Source organism: Chiloscyllium plagiosum, chromosome 6 (genome assembly GCF_004010195.1).
Source record: "Chiloscyllium plagiosum isolate BGI_BamShark_2017 chromosome 6, ASM401019v2, whole genome shotgun sequence".
Taxonomy (NCBI): domain Eukaryota; kingdom Metazoa; phylum Chordata; class Chondrichthyes; order Orectolobiformes; family Hemiscylliidae; genus Chiloscyllium; species Chiloscyllium plagiosum.
Window position 1 is genome coordinate 65,196,176 of NC_057715.1, and position 16,003 is coordinate 65,212,178.

Here is a 16,003-nt window from a genome sequence, read left to right on the forward strand (position 1 = left end):
GAAGATATATACTTAAACTAGATACTATAGAATTTGTCAAGTTTGTGGAGGATGGCTTACTAAGAGTAACTTTGAAAATCTGGGTTTCTGTTGTGGTGCTCCAGCCTAATAAGATTTCACATCATGCACAGTGCTTTACAGTATACCCTTAGTGGTCGATTCTGAAAATGATTTATATTTTAACAGACCACATTTTAACAGGTTAACTCCTCTATAAATTGACCTTTTCGCCCCCAGATATCTACCTCAGCCTTCTTTCTCAAAACCTATCTATTTGATCATGCTTTGAATTATTATGCATGTCCTTGTAGCACAGGTTACTTTCCCCTCTGAAAAGTGCTTGGAAACTTTACATTACATTAAAGTTCCATATAAATGAAGTTTATTGTGTAGTTACATTAAGGAGTGAACTTAAGAACTTACTTTCATTTACTTATTTAAAAATTTCTTTTTAAGAACCTCCTGCCAAACCAAATTTAATTTACCCAGTTGAAGAACGTATTGAAGTGGTTTTAGGTGAGTACAGTTTCTACTACTTTTTTTCCAATGTGACTTGTTACTTTTATTGATTGTCAGAATGTTTAGAATGTATGCAAACAGGTGAGATGAATTGTAATAGAAAAGAGTACATTACAAGGTCATGGAGTCATAGAGTCATACAGCTTGGAACTAGACCCTTTGGTCCAATCATATACTAACCATATTCCCAAACTAAAGTCGCCCCCCCTATCTGTGCTTGGCCCATACCTCTTCAACATTTTTTATTCATGTACTTATATAAATGTCTTTTAAATGTTGTAACTGTACCCACATCCACCACTTTCTTTGGATGTTTATTACACGAAAAGTTGAAGTTCTAAATTGGAGAAAGGCTAATTTTGACAGTATTAGGCAAGAACTTTCAAAAGCTGATTGGGGGCAGATGTTCGCAGGTAAAGGGACGACTGGAAAATTGGAAGCCTTCAGGAATGAGATAATGAGAATCCAGAGAAAGTATATTCCTGTTAGGGTGAAAGGGAAGGTAGGTATAGGGAATGCTGGATGACTAAAGAAATTGAGGGTTTGGTTAAGAAAAGGAAGGAAGCATTTGTAAGGTATAGACAGGATAGATCGAGTGAATCCTTAGAAGAGTATAAAGGCAGTAAGTGTACACTTAAGAGGGAAATCAGGAGGGTAAAAAGCGGACATGAGATAGCTTTGGCAAATAGAATTAAGGAGAATCCAAAGGGTTTTTACAAATACATTAAGGACAAAAGGGTAACTAGGAAGAGAATAGGGCCCCTCAAAGATCAGCAAGGCGGCTTTTGTGTGGAACCGCAGAAAATGGGGGAGATACTAAACAAGTATTTTCCATCAGTAATTATTGTGGAAATGGATATTGAAGATATTGAATGTATGGAAATAGATGGAAGCACCTTGCAAAATGTCAATATTACAAAGGAGGAAGTGCTGGATGTCTTGAAACAGTTAAAGGTGGATAAACACCCAGGACATGATCAGGCGTATCCTAGAACTCGGTGGGAAGCTAGAGAAATGATTGCTGGGCCTCTTGCTGAGATATTTGTATCATCGATAGTCACACAAAGAAGATTGATGTGGGCAGAGCTGTAGATGTGATCTATATGGACTTCAGTCAGGCATTCGACAAGGTTCCCCATGGGAAACTGGTTAGCAAGGTTAGATCTCATGGAATACAGGGAGAACTAGCCATTTGGATACAGAACTGGCTCAAAGGTAGAAATCAGAGGGTGGTGGTGGAGGGTTGTCTTTCAGACTGGAGGCTTGTGACCACAACGATCGGTGCTGGGTCCACTACTTTTTGTCATTTACATAAATGATTTGGATGTGAGCATAAGAGGTACAGTTAGTAAGTTTGCAGATGACACCAAATTGGTGGTGTAGTGGACAGCGGAGAAAGTGACCTCACAGTACAACGGGATCTTGATTGGATGGGCCAATGGGCTGAGGAGTGCCAGATGGAGTTTAACTTAGATAAATGCGAGATGCTGCATTTGAGAAAATCAAATCTGAGCAGGATTTATACATTTAGTGGTAAGGTCCTAGGGAGTGTTGCTGAACAAAAAGACCTTGGAGTGCAGGTTCATAGCTCCTTGAAAGTGGAGTCACAGGCAGATAGGATAATGAAGAAGGTGTTTGGTATGTTTTCCTTTATTGGTCAGAGTATTGAGTACAGAAGTTGGGAGGTCATGTTGCGGCTGTACAGGACATTGGTTAGGCTACTTTTGGAATATTGCTTGCATTTCTGGTCTCCTTCTTATCGGAAAGATGTTGAAACTTGAAAGGGTTCAGAAAAGACTTACAAGGATGTTGCCAGGGTTGGAGGACTTGAGCTATAGGGAGAGGTTGAACAGGCTGGGGCTGTTTTCCTTGGAATATCGGAGACTGAGGGGTGACCATATAGCGGTTTACAAAATCATGAGGGGCATGGATAGGATAGATAGACAAAGTCTTTTCCCTGGCGTTGGGGAGTTCAGAACTAGAGGGCATAGGTTTAGAGTGAGAGGGGAAAGATATATAAGAGACCTAAGAGGCAACTTTTTCACACAGAGGGTGGTACGTGTATGGAATGAGCTGCCAGAGGAAGTGGTGGAGGCTGGTACAATTGCAACTTTTAAGAGGCTTGGGATGGGTATATGAATAGGAAGGGTTTGGAGGGATATGGGCCAGGTGCTGGCAGGTGGGACTAGATTGGGTTGGGATATCTGGTCGGCATGGACTGGTTGGACCGAAGGGTCTGTTTCCATGCTGTACATCTCTATGTCTCTATGACTCTATGACATACACAAACTGAGTCTTATTTAAATCTTTCTTCTCTCACCCTAAATATATGTCCCCTAGTCTTGACATCCCTCTCACCCCCCCCCAGGGAAAAGACACCTGCTATTCACCTTATCTATAACCATTATTATTTTATAAACCTCTATAAGGTCACCTCTCAACTTTGTATGCTCTAGTGAAAGTCTCAACCTTTCTAGCCTCTCCTTATGAATCAAACGTTCTGTTCCTGGCAACATCCTAGTAAATCACTTCTGAACCTTCTCTAGTTTAGTAATAAGCTTCCTATGACAGGGTGAGCAGAAATGAATATAGTACTCCAGAAGAGGCCTCACCAATGTCTTGTACAACCTCCACATAATGTCCCAACTCCTATATTCAATGGTCTGAGCATTGAAGGTGAGCATGCTAGATGCCTTCTCAACCACCCTATCCATATGTGATGCAAACTTCAGAGAATTATGTACCTGAACTCCTAGGTCTCTGTTCTCCAACACTACCCAGGGCCTACTTTTAATTGTATACGTCTTGCCTTTATTTGTTTTACCAAAGTGCACTACCTCACATTTATTCAAATTTAATCCCATTTACACTTTCCATCCCATTGACCCAATTGATCAAGATCTGTTTGTAATCTTAGTAAACCATCTTCACTGTCCATTATACCACCAATCTTGATGTCATCCACAAATTTATTATCTATGCTTTCTATATTCTCATCTGAATAATTTATATAAGTGACAAACAAAAGTAGACCGAAGGTCTTGATTTCATCTTCAGTGCATAAGATTCTTAACTTTAAAACCTGTGGAAATATAGCCAGTTTCAAAATGGTTTCTGAGCTAGACACAGATAAATCAAACTGGGCTTGATTCAGGCATTTTTAACACATATTTCTTGTGCACTACAGAAGAATAATAATTTTCAGGCAGGAACAAACCATTGTTTCATGTCACCTCGTAATCCAGTTTCTCAAAAATGCATTATACAAAGATATTGTATCCTAAAGCTAATCACCATGGTTTGGTGATGTGAATCTGTCTGATCCCTTTTTGAACATCATCATAAGTTTCTTTATCCATCAACTGATAATGTGTACCACATATTCACCCTTTTATTGGTTTTATTTTCTGTACTTTTTTTTCCTTCATTTGTCTCTCTTTCTTGAGTACAAGGCACAAAAATATCTTGTTCCACAATCTCTAAAGCAATTAATGTTTAACACTTTAATGACCCAAAGATTAAGGGGTGGCACGGTGGCACAGTGGTTAGCACTGCTGCCTCACAGCGCCAGAGACCCGGGTTCACTTCCCGCCTCGGGCAACTGTCTGTGTGGAGTTTGTACGTTCTGTGTTGGCGTGCTCCAGTTTCCTCCCACAGTCCAAAGATGTGCAGGTTAGATGAATTGGCCATGCTAAATTGCCCATAGTGTTAGGCGAAGGGGTAAATGTAGGGGAATGGGTCTGGGTGGGGTTGCTCTTCGGAGGGTCGGTGTGGACTTGTTGGGCCAAAGGGCCTGTCTCCACACTGGAAGTAATCTAATCTACTGTCCATATAACAGTGAGACTAATAGCATTCAGTATTAGCAATGGTGGAAGAATTCACTTTGATGCCTATGCAAGTTGTATAATCTAGCGCTTCATTCGGATCCCACTTTGCAGCACCTGGTCTTTAGCTTTGTAGGTCACAGAGCTTCAGGCACAGATCTCGGTTCTTTTTAAATAAGTTGAGGGTTTCTGGCTCAAAGAGTGAACTAAGTAGTAAATTCTAGGCACGCACCACCCTCTGGGTGAAAATTCTTTTCCTCATATCCTGTCTTATCCCCTCTATCAATCACCTCACGTGTGTCCCCTTGTAATTGCGTTCTCTGCTGGGGAGGAGGGGGAAGGTCTTTAATGTCTACTCTATTCAAACCCCTCAAAATTTTATACACGTCATTAAATCACTCCTCAGACTCCTGTGTTCGAAGGAAAACAACTCTTGTCTCTACAATCTTTCCTAATAGCTGCAATTTTCAATCCTTGACAATATTCCTGTAAGTCTCTGTACTCTCTCCATAGCATTACATCTTTTCTATAATGTGGTGATCAAAAGTGTATACAAAACTTCAGAGTGGCCTAAATAGTATCTGATGTCATTCCAGCATTACATTCCTGCTTTTGTAGTCACAGCCTCAATCAATAAAGGAACATCTCCTATATGTCAACTTTACTACCTATTTACCTGTTCTGCCTTCCCAGAGGGACCTGTGGACAAGCACTCTGAGATCTCTCACTTGTTTACTCCCCTCATTACCTTAAGTGTTTTGATTGCCCACCCAAACGCAGAACCTCAACTTCTCTCAATTCCATCTGCCACTTTTTTGCCCATTCTGCCAGACCATTGATATAATCTTGCATTTGACAGCCATTCTCTACACTATCAGTTATCCATCCAATTTTTGTGGTGTCTGCAAATTTACCCATTATGCTTTCTACATTTAAGTCTGAATCATTAATATATACCATGATTAGCAAGGTACATAATATTGAGTCCTGTGGAACACCTCTAGAGACTGCTTTCCGTTAGCAAAGACATCTGATGACCATAACCAGTTTTATGTCACTGAGCCAAAATTGGATCCAACTTGTCACAGTCCCCTGTATCCCAGAGGCTTTAACTTTTCTAATAGTCTGCCATGTAGGACCTTGCCAAATGCTTTACTAAAATCCGTGCTGACTATATCCACTACACTGCCCTTATTACTTCCTCAAAAAATTCAGTTGTTAGTAAGACAAAACATTCTCTTAACAAAGCAGAATGATGCTGAATATCCATAATTAATGTGTCTTTCCAAGTAGCAATTACTCGTATCTCTCAACACATTCTAGTAATTTGTCACTAAAGTCAGACTAACAAGTTTATAATTATTTGACCTATCCCTTGATGCTTTTAAATTAATAATACAACATTGACAGATCTTCAGTCCTGTATATCCAGTGAAATTTGAAATATCCTCATCCATTATTTCCTTCCTTAAACAACCTAGAATACAATTCATCTGGCCCTGATGACTTAGCCACTTTCAAGGAAGTCTGTCCGTCCAGTATTTGCTTTCTTATTATATTTATTTTAGTTAATATTTCAGACTTCTCCCCTTTAACTACAATGTCTGCATCAGCTCCCTCCTTTGTGATGACAGAGAGAAGATATTCAGTAAATCCCCTGTATGCAGCTTCTACATTCATACACAAGCTGTCATGTACATCTCTGAAAGGCTCAAACCTTTTCATAGTCATCTTCTTGCGCTTACAGTACTGATAAACGCTTTTGGATTTTCCTTATTTTTACTAGACAATTTTGTCATCTATGTGCAACTTCAGATGAGGAATGAATGCTGTTACATGCAAAAATCTGAACATTACTATCTGAAATACATGATCAGTTTGTGAAAATGTCTGTATCCACATTCAAATGCATTATGCAGCTTGATCTACTTTCAGAGTTGGTATGAACTAAACTTTGGATGCTCAGTCACTGAGCATAATCAATACTGAGATTAATAAATTCTGGGCACTAATTTTAGGAATTAATGGATATAGTAAAAGGCGATAAAATGGAATTGATTATAGAAGATCAGCCAAGATCTTATTCATTAACAGCACAGATTAAATTTGCCCCTAATGGCCTAATGGTATTATCACTGGCCTTTTAATCCAGGCACCTGGGTTTGAATCCTGCCCTGGCAGATAGTGGAATTTGAATTGAATGATAATCTGGAATTAAGAGTCAGATGTTGATGAAACCATTGCTTATTGTCAAGGGAAAAACCCATCTGGTTCTCTAATGCCCTACAGGAAGGTAAATCTGCTGTCTTTGTCTGGTCTACATGTTACTGCAGACCCATAATAATTGGATGACTTTCAATTGCCCTCTGGGCAATTAACAATGTACAATAAATGTGGGTACAGCCAGCAGTTTCCACATCTGATGAATGAAATAGTAAGGGCTCCAACAACAATATTCACTGCGTCACTATCACACGAGCACTTTATTTTCAGAATTATTTTATCGTAATTCTTAAGGCCTAAATGAAATGTAAAAACCTGCACTCCAAGTGCAAAATAAAATCTATTGTGGTTTCTTCAAATAGCTAATTCAAATCAGGATTTTTTAAGATTTATTCAAATGCTACTAATATTCATTGATATCTGATTACTTAAATGTTTAGGTGAAAATAGAACAATTAATTGCACAGCTTTTGCTAACAGCACAAGGAATCCACTGTTACGGCTAAATTGGTATTTTGACAACTCCCCTGTGGCTAGCTGTAATCGAGCAAAGTCTGTGTGTAAGGATTCGAGGAGGTAGGTGTTTAATGATTATTGGATTTATTACTTACTCTTGTGAAAGGATTCTGATACTCCAAAACACTTGGCCGATGAAGCACTTTGAAATGATTCTGAGATACAGTGCGGTGTATATTTTCTGTACACTATTTATGAGATTAATTTGCAATGAATCACTTTGAAATCAATAGAAAGTAGCTAAGGCACCAATAAAAGTGTCAAACTGAAGGTGTTGCAGGGATCGGTGTTGGAGTTTGCAATTCAATGTGTGACTTAGATGCAGAGACTGAGAGTCTAAAATATCCAAGTTTGCTGATGAATCAAAGCAAAATGGGAATGTAAGCTGCCAGGAGAACATAAGGAGATATAAACATGTTGAATGAAAGAGAAACAAGTTTGCAGATGTGGGCAAACATGAGGTTATTCACTTTGATAATAAAAATAGAACAACAGAATATTATTTAAAAGGTTGAAACTTTGAAATGTTGACTTTTGGAGGAACATAGGTAAAGTTGTACACGAAAACACAAACGCCAGCTAATCAGGAGGAGTTAGGTCATGCTGCAGTGTGAAGTTTGGGCAAGTCATCATCTAATAACTGGAACTCCCTGTGATAGGGTGTTCAATCTCTGCAAGCATGTTGAAAGCTGTGAGAAAGTTAAAAATTGTAGCATCACTAAGGAAGGGAAGTTGATACAACAAATAGTGGTGCAAAGCAAAAAGCAGACATCATTAAGAAGATTTTTCAGTTTGTCAGTCATTCTGAAGTGCAAGATGACTATCTTGGTTTAGATGGACAAACAGGCATTCTCTCCCACAAGGGTAAGGATGAGAACGGCTGCGAATTCTAACATTGAAGAACCTCTGCAAATGTAGTTCAAAATAGTTCCAGCAGAGAACAGTTCCATCTGCAGTTTAATCCTGCAGAAAGGATGGGTCGCTCTACCAAAAATGATGAGCCACAAGGAGTTCATATGGTAAGCGATGGGAGTGCAGCAGTTACTGCAGCAACAACAGATGGTTGACTGTAAAATGGTCTCGCTCATGTCCAGAATGACTCTGCACCCAGAGATATTTTCACTGCAGATTAAACCAGACTGTTTTACCAAATTCTGCCAGATCACTCTTTAATGTTTAATGATGCAACATGTCATTGTGGAAAGCGAGGCAAGCAATGTTGTCTGTGCCAACATGGGTGACATTGAAAAGTTGCCACTCCTTTTGATAGGAAAGTGCAAAAGCCCTTACAAGGGTTGAGATGCTTCCTGTGCAATATGTGGTTCACAAACCCACCTGGATGAATGACCTCCAGCATTTTTGAGGTGTGTATCGGGAAAGTGGGCAATGGGGAGAAACAATAATCATCACTACAGACAACTATCCCACAAGCCCTAACATTTCTGCCTGAAGAGCTGACATTCTTGCCTTTCAATACCATGGCAAAGCTCTAGCCAATGGATTGGAGGCGGGTGGTTGGGAATCCACTACTGATTGCAGCTGATCTCTTACATTATTGGGGTCCTCGAGAAAAAGCAGGAGTTCAATCCAATTGTTCTCCAGGCAATCTTTATGAGGAGGAAGATGTGATAGATGTTGAGGAAGCCACAATTGCCAACTGTTTCCAACATATTGAGTTCAAATGGGCTATGATAATGCCACAAGAGACCAACCAAGCTGCTGACAATTTGTTTGTCTGTGCGAGGCCAGCAGAGGCAGGCGTGGAAATGTTCACTGAGATGGCTGACGCCTTATGCTGCCCAATGGAAGTGATGGATGAGTTAAGCAAAGATGCAGTAGGTTGTGCAATAGGAGAGCTTGAGGAGGTCAAGCATCCTAAAGTGTCCCAGGAATTACTGCCTGCTCACCAGCCTGTTTCCTGAGCTGATGATTCAGAGATTTCACACTGCACTGTGAAAATACAGAAGATATGTTTAAGTGCATTGATAGAATGGTGGACTGTATCACACTCATATGGAAACACTCCACCAAGCAGAAAAGGCTGTTTTCTGGATCTATCTTCCAACATTTTTCATTGTGTAAAGTTAGGCCATTGTAATGTAAGAACACATGGTAAATAATGATATATTTCACATATTTAATGATTTACAATGTTTTATTAAGGTTTATTTGTAATAGAGCATGTTTGGAGGCAAATAAAGGCTTTCATAACTATTTGAAACTTTGCTTAATGTGAATCATGAGCAGAAGCCTTGCAATTCAACTCATTGTGATTTCATTGTAGGTTTCACAATTGAATCTTTATTTTCCTAAATGAAAGTATGAAAATTTCCATTATGATACATTTGCAAGAAGGAAGCTCACTGAAGTTTGAGTTAAGGGAATAGCTTACAACTTTGGTAGCCTGAGGATTAGGAATGGAAGCTGTGTGAACAGTTAATGAAAATGGGATTGAAGGTGCAGTTAGGTCTTGGAGATGGAATGAGCTTGATTTTTGTAGAGAAGGACAGTGGCAGCATTAGACCGGGTTCAGTACAGGTGGAGAAGGCGAGATTCAGGATGCTGGCCAATGAAGAGCAGCAGTGGCAACTAAATGGATGATGTCTAGTTGGGAGATTAAGTAATTTTATGAACTTCTCATTTATTTTAGAAGTGATAGTGAGGACAGGAAACATGGTTCAAAGGAGACAAATGAACATAGAGTAAAAAAGGAACTTTGGTTCATCTACACTTCTCCAAAGCACCCCAGCATATTGTGTAGTTTTGATAAAGACAAGTGTGTTCTGGTAAAGCTGGATCAGATCAAAATAGCTCTACCCATGCATGGAAGTTGATGCCCCTTGGACTTAAGGAGGTGAAGATGAGAGCTGAAATAGGAGAACTGGAATAGGAGATAGTGAAGGAAATGGGCACTTATATTCAAGATGAAGGAATAGTTAAGCTTCAAATGTATAATGGCCAATGGAGGATTGTAAGGAGGGTGACAGCTCAAAAGCGTAATACTTCTGATTTAGCTTTGAAAAACGAATGAAATAGGATCTGCATATGTGAGCAGGTTGCAGGCTAGAAATGGGCCCAGGACTCAGCAGTCTGTGGAATGCTTCCCACTTGTAAGGCACAAGTCTGAAATTGGGCCTCAGCCACTTCTAACGTTTTGCATGAAAGCCACTGGTATGTTTATTGGCTACTTGACTATTCGAAAGGCCATGTGCCACATCAGAAATTGACTGCATTTAGGTCCCAGAAAAGCTTTAAGTGAACAGTGGTTGCTGGGGAGGAGGAGGAGGATTAGTTTGGTGGTCTTAACAACTGTAGAGTTGGGCTAGTATGTCTGCTGTTTTCTGCTTCACATGAAAAATCTTAACATTTTAAATTAACAAATATTTAAAATGGTGGCTATGGGCCTTCTTAGGGAAAATCTGACACTTACCACCCTCATTTATCAAAGGCATCCTTCAACTGCTGCTGGACACCAGATTAACATTTAGTGCACAACCATTGGCATTTCATCTTCCTTTCCTAACATGTGCTGAGCTTTTCCAGCATTTCCTATTTGTTTGTTCCTTGGTCCTTGCCCACTATACTATGCCCATTTGACTTTCCCTCCCTCTTTGAAGTGGTTTTAACTGGTGTTCTGACTGATATTCTCTCTAAGTGTGACTGACAATTCTGCATTTTTTCTTCCTTGTCCTCCTTGATCTGGAGTCTTTAAAGTATGTAATCACTTCAACTTCCTACAGAATCTTGACACCTTTCCAATCCCATTATAGCTTTGCTTTTCGGTACTGACATGGTCCCCTCCAGAAAACCCCAAAGATCCATCTTTGGACCCTTCTTCCTCTTGCTTTATGTTACCCCTTTACTTACTTTTTTGAATCACTCAATTTTTGCTTTGACCTTTTTAGTCATACCTTTAAAATTCATCCTGAAATGTTTTTCTATGTGTAAATAAATAAATGCAAGACTTGATTTAATTTTTATGTAATTATAATTGCTGTACAAAGGGAATTGTAGATGTAAAAACTGAAAAACAAACTTCATGTTTACAAATATCTGTAACGCTACAAATTTGGTATAAATTTGGTAGATTGCGATTGTTTTATCAAAGTAAAATTCATTGTATATTTCAGAGATGTAATTATAAGCAACGGAAAGTATACTATACGTCCATTGGTATTTACTCAAATTAAAGAGGAGCATCTGAATCAAAACTTTAACTGTGTTTTAACAACTTACAACCAGAGGGTTTCTGGATACATTATTCTGCAAGAGAAAGGTACCATCCTTTATTTGTGGCTAACATGGGGAGGAAGTAGATGGGAAATGGCTGGCATTCTCTGGAAAATTGAGTGCCTCAATACTACTGATCCTCCTGGCCCTGCAAACAATGAAATTACTGAAAGAGCACTTCAGATTCTGGTCCCTTTCATGCTGACCTCCATCAATGTTACTACTCCAGCCAAAATTAAAACTGCAGGTGGGACGTGAATGGTGAAAACAGCCCCTAATTGGTATACAATATGTGAGTTAGAACTCCACTGGATTTGAATTACCGCCTGAAAATTTTTGATATTTATGTAAAATAAGGACTGCAGATTCAAAAGCTGGGCCAAATTTCTAAAATATAACAAAAACAAAGTCTCACACAATTGGTCAATGAAAACTAATGGACTTAACCACAACCTGTGAAATGTTTCTTTGAACATTACAATAAAACAATGCTTTGTAATATCTGAATCCACCTGTTGAATATTATGGTGCACATGTGACAGGGCTGGGAAACAAAACAGTATCTTGGAATTTTTTGCTTAAATAATCTTTTAAAATGTAAGTGCCTTACGTCAGATAAGAAAATGGTGTGAAAAATAATCTTGAGTTGAACGGGTTTAGATTAGATTACTTACAGTGTGGAACCAGGCCCTTCGGCCCAACAAGTACGCACCGACCCTCCGAAGAGCAAACCACCCAGACCCATTCCCCTACGTTTACCCCTTCACCTAACACTATGGGCAGTTTAGCATGGCCAATTCACCTAACTTGTACATCTTTGGACTGTGATAGGAAACCAGAGCACCCAGAGGAAACCCACACAGACATGGGCAGAACGTGCAAACTCCATACAGACAATTGCCCGAGGCTGGAATTGAATCCTGGTCCCTGGCACTATGAGGCAGCAGTGCTAACCACTGTGCCACCCGTACCTTTATGTCACCTTTTTCTGATGTCATTGAGGATGTATTTGTTATGTAAAAAATATTGGTGACAGCAGCATTAATTATTCACAATTTTTTTTCTCCTGTAGGCAAGAGCAATGTTCATGGAGTTGTTAAATTATTAACTTCCATTATTGTTGTGCTTGTCTTTGTGGCAATTGTATGTGTATACTTCCATGTACAAATTGTCCTTTGCTTCAGAGATCTCACTGGTAGAGATGATACTCTCGAAGGTAAGAATATTAAACAGTTAATTGTTTTGTTAAAAAAAACTCGCAATTCTTGTACTTTAAAGCAGTAATTCTGTGTGTCGCAGCGGTTGTGTGAAAGTCATTCATAGACATTTTGGGAAGACCTGAGAATGTGATCATTGTTGTACAAATGCAAGTTTATTGTATCTTCTTGTCGATGGGCATACTATCACCGACAGGTTGCCCTCCAAACACATACAATCATCATCTAGACAACACCATCAAGTCAACATTTTGCATTATTCAATCATACACTACACTGAGTACCACAAGAACTATAATAACACAGCAAAACAAACACTAGCTTATTCTAAGAACAAAGAGGGACAGCAATAAATGTACCCTGGCTTGCATTTCTTACATCCAGACACAAGTATGAAAAATCATGGTTGTTTTAGTTGCCACTGTACTTGTAAATTGGTCAATATTGTTAAATTGGCATACTGTCCAGTCATAGGTCCTACCTCAACTCATATGGAACAAACCTATGAGTAATTTTCCAGAGATGAGTAAGTGGGGTGGTTTCCCAATACTTTCCTCTCGGTGTTTGTCTTTGAAGTACATTCTCCTCGATGGGATACAATCAAAGCTAACACTGTGTGAAATGCCTCAGCAGTACATCAAAAGCATCAATGCATAGGCCTCTCCTTGGAGTATGAAAATGTGTTGCTGGAAAAGCGCAGCAGGTCAGGCAGCATCCAAGGAACAGGAGAATCGATGTTTCGGGCATAATCGACGTTTCTTCAGGCTTATGCCCGAAACGTCGATTCTCCTGTTCCTTGGATGCTGCCTGACCTGCTGCGCTTTTCCAGCAACACATTTTCAGCTCTGATCTCCAGCATCTGCAGCCCTCACTTTCTCCTCTCCTTGGAGTATGCCTAGGGTTAATCCTTCTGAGTGAACCAGTGACCACTCTATTTGTTGTATATTAATATTTATATAGCAACCATGGACTGGATTTTACAGTTTCCAAGATGGTGAATCTGAAGACATGGTGCTTGTTAAATCAAGGGGGCCTCTTCATTGCCTGCCCATTACCCCTGCCCCATTACTATTATACCAGCAGTGGAGAGGAGCTGGTTGGCCTCCCACCAATAGGTCAATTAAAGCTATAATCGGAATTAATTCCCCCTTCCCAGCCTCATCTCACCACTGCTGGGATTTAACCAGTGTGGGAAAAGGGTCAGGCCAAACAATCAACGTGGTGGGATTCCCTGCATGGTCTGGTGGTGGACTGTCCTTTAAGGGGATTCCTGAACCCATCAGAGGTCCATCCTTAAAGTGCTGTAACATGTTTCTCTAATCGTCCCTTCTTGTCTCTCAATTCCCAGCTTCTCACTCCTCACTAGTCCTACTCTGTCGACCTGACACACAGCAAACCTTCTCACAATGACCTCGATCCTGATTCAATATCACCTTGATTCCGAAAAACTGATTGACTGATAGATCTCTGTAATGCGACTCCCTGTCCCTGAGGGCTGGTAGTGTCAGTCCAGTCTAGTAGCAGCCCATTTGTGCATTAAGAGGCTCCAGGACAGCTAGTGTTTCCCACCATTTCAGCTGTAGGTGTGGAAAATCCTACACCTCATATAATTCTAGGTTCCACTTGCTGCCTTGAACCTTCACTGTATGATTCAGAAACAGAAATGAAGCTAAACTGAACTCTCATCTCCAATAACAACTCTGATAGAAGTCCTAACATAATCTGAGGAGACCTTGTAGTGTAATACCCTGCTAGATTAAATTCATTGTCAAAGTCTTGCTGATCTAACAAAGTACACTCTGAGGCATGAACATTTCCCTTTTTTTAACTACATTTAAAACCATAAATTGTGCATAAGTAGTACTACTCAGGCATAGGACTTTCTTTGTTTTTGCAAAATTACGTGTTTTCAGAGCGTATAGTGGGGCTTCCACAAGATATATAGAAACTGGAATTTCCAGTTTTATTGTGGCTACGCATTAATTGGAAATCTTTTATTATTTGTGGGATGTGAACATCACTGGAAAGGCCAGCATTTATTGCTCATCATAATTGCTAGTGGTCTTTATGCAAAAAAAGCTTTAATTACACTGATTGCTGCTAATGTTTTGGATTTAATTTTCAGATGATAAGGAATATGATGCATATGTGTTACTTCTTAAAAGTAACGAGACTCTCCTTGATGCTAAGGAAGAGCAACAATTTGCATTTGAACTATTACCTGCAATTCTAGAAAAACAATTTGGATACCGACTGTGTATATTTGAACGTAATGTTCCTCCAGGAGGAAGTAAGATTTCTCGGTTTATTTTTTACTTTATTCTGCTAAATCTAGAATGGAAAAGTGCCCTGCTTTATTACAAGTATGTTCAGTTAATTTGGAGGTGAAAGAAACACTTGCAAAATAAGGAAACTTAGACTTTTCATTATCAACAAAATTACTGAGCTATTAATCTATTTATATTTAGATTCATGTCTCCTATACTTAGAGAGATGCCATGAGGATCCTGAGAGGTTGGCAAATATCAGGTGCCACTGTTTGTGGTTGTGAGGTATATGTGGCTGGGGCCCAGAGATGGTGTCGTGTGGTGAGCACCATGAAAACTCTTTACAGCCAGCGGTGAGCTGAAGCCATCAGGAAGCCATTCTGATTTCTGGATCAAGAATTGTCAGAGTCTAGTTTGTCTGTGGTGTGTGATGCCAGAAGTCACATGTTTTATTTGAAATCACATGCTTTCAGAGTGCTGCTCCTTCATCACTTCGAAGCCATTCTGATTTCTGGATCAAGAATTGTCAGAGTCTAGTTTGTCTGTGGTGTGTGATGCCAGAAGTCACATGACATCAAGTTATAGGTTTATTTGAAATCACATGCTTTCAGAGTGCTGCTCCTTCATCACTTCACCTGATGGAATATAACCTCGTGTCACGTGACTTCTGACTTTGTCCACCTCAGTCCAACACCGGCACCTCCACATCATGGTGAGCAATAGTGTAGGAAGCTGCAAATTCATAAGGTGAGATCTTCATTAACAAACAATATGACTTCAATAGGCAACTCAGTGCTGCCTACTGAGAATCTCGCTTCAATGCCTGGAACTTAGTTGAAAGATGCAGCAATTAGCTCCTCACATCGAGATCGGCCTAGTCAGACTTCTCATGTGATTTTGTCAAAGCCCATGTCATTCAGGCCCCTACAACATTCTGCCCAATGTCTTAGTAACTACCAAACTGGCTCCTGTTGCCAACCACCATCTGCACTGAATGGAATGAATCTGCAATGAAAATCAGACTTGTTACTGAAGAAAGAATGGAAGATATTTTAAATCATTTTGTTTTTAACTCATATGGGGGGTGTGCGTTTCATTGACTGGACCATCATTTATTAACCCAACCACCAGATAATAAGATGATCATAGACCATAAGATGTCGGTGCAGAATTAGGCCATTCAGCCGATTGAGTATGCTCCATCATT

General features: G+C 39.7%; 1 protein-coding gene across 1 annotated transcript in view; it reads left to right on the top strand.

Annotated features, from left to right (window-relative positions):
- Positions 1–16,003, top strand: part of LOC122550652 (interleukin-18 receptor 1-like) — a 62,670-nt gene that overhangs the window by 33,093 nt on the left and 13,574 nt on the right. Inside the window, exons 6-10 of the mRNA XM_043691730.1 lie at positions 457–516; positions 7,007–7,142; positions 11,213–11,358; positions 12,385–12,528; positions 14,655–14,819. Of these exons, the coding sequence (XP_043547665.1) occupies positions 457–516; positions 7,007–7,142; positions 11,213–11,358; positions 12,385–12,528; positions 14,655–14,819 (651 nt within the window). The remainder of the gene's footprint in view (positions 1–456; positions 517–7,006; positions 7,143–11,212; positions 11,359–12,384; positions 12,529–14,654; positions 14,820–16,003) is intronic.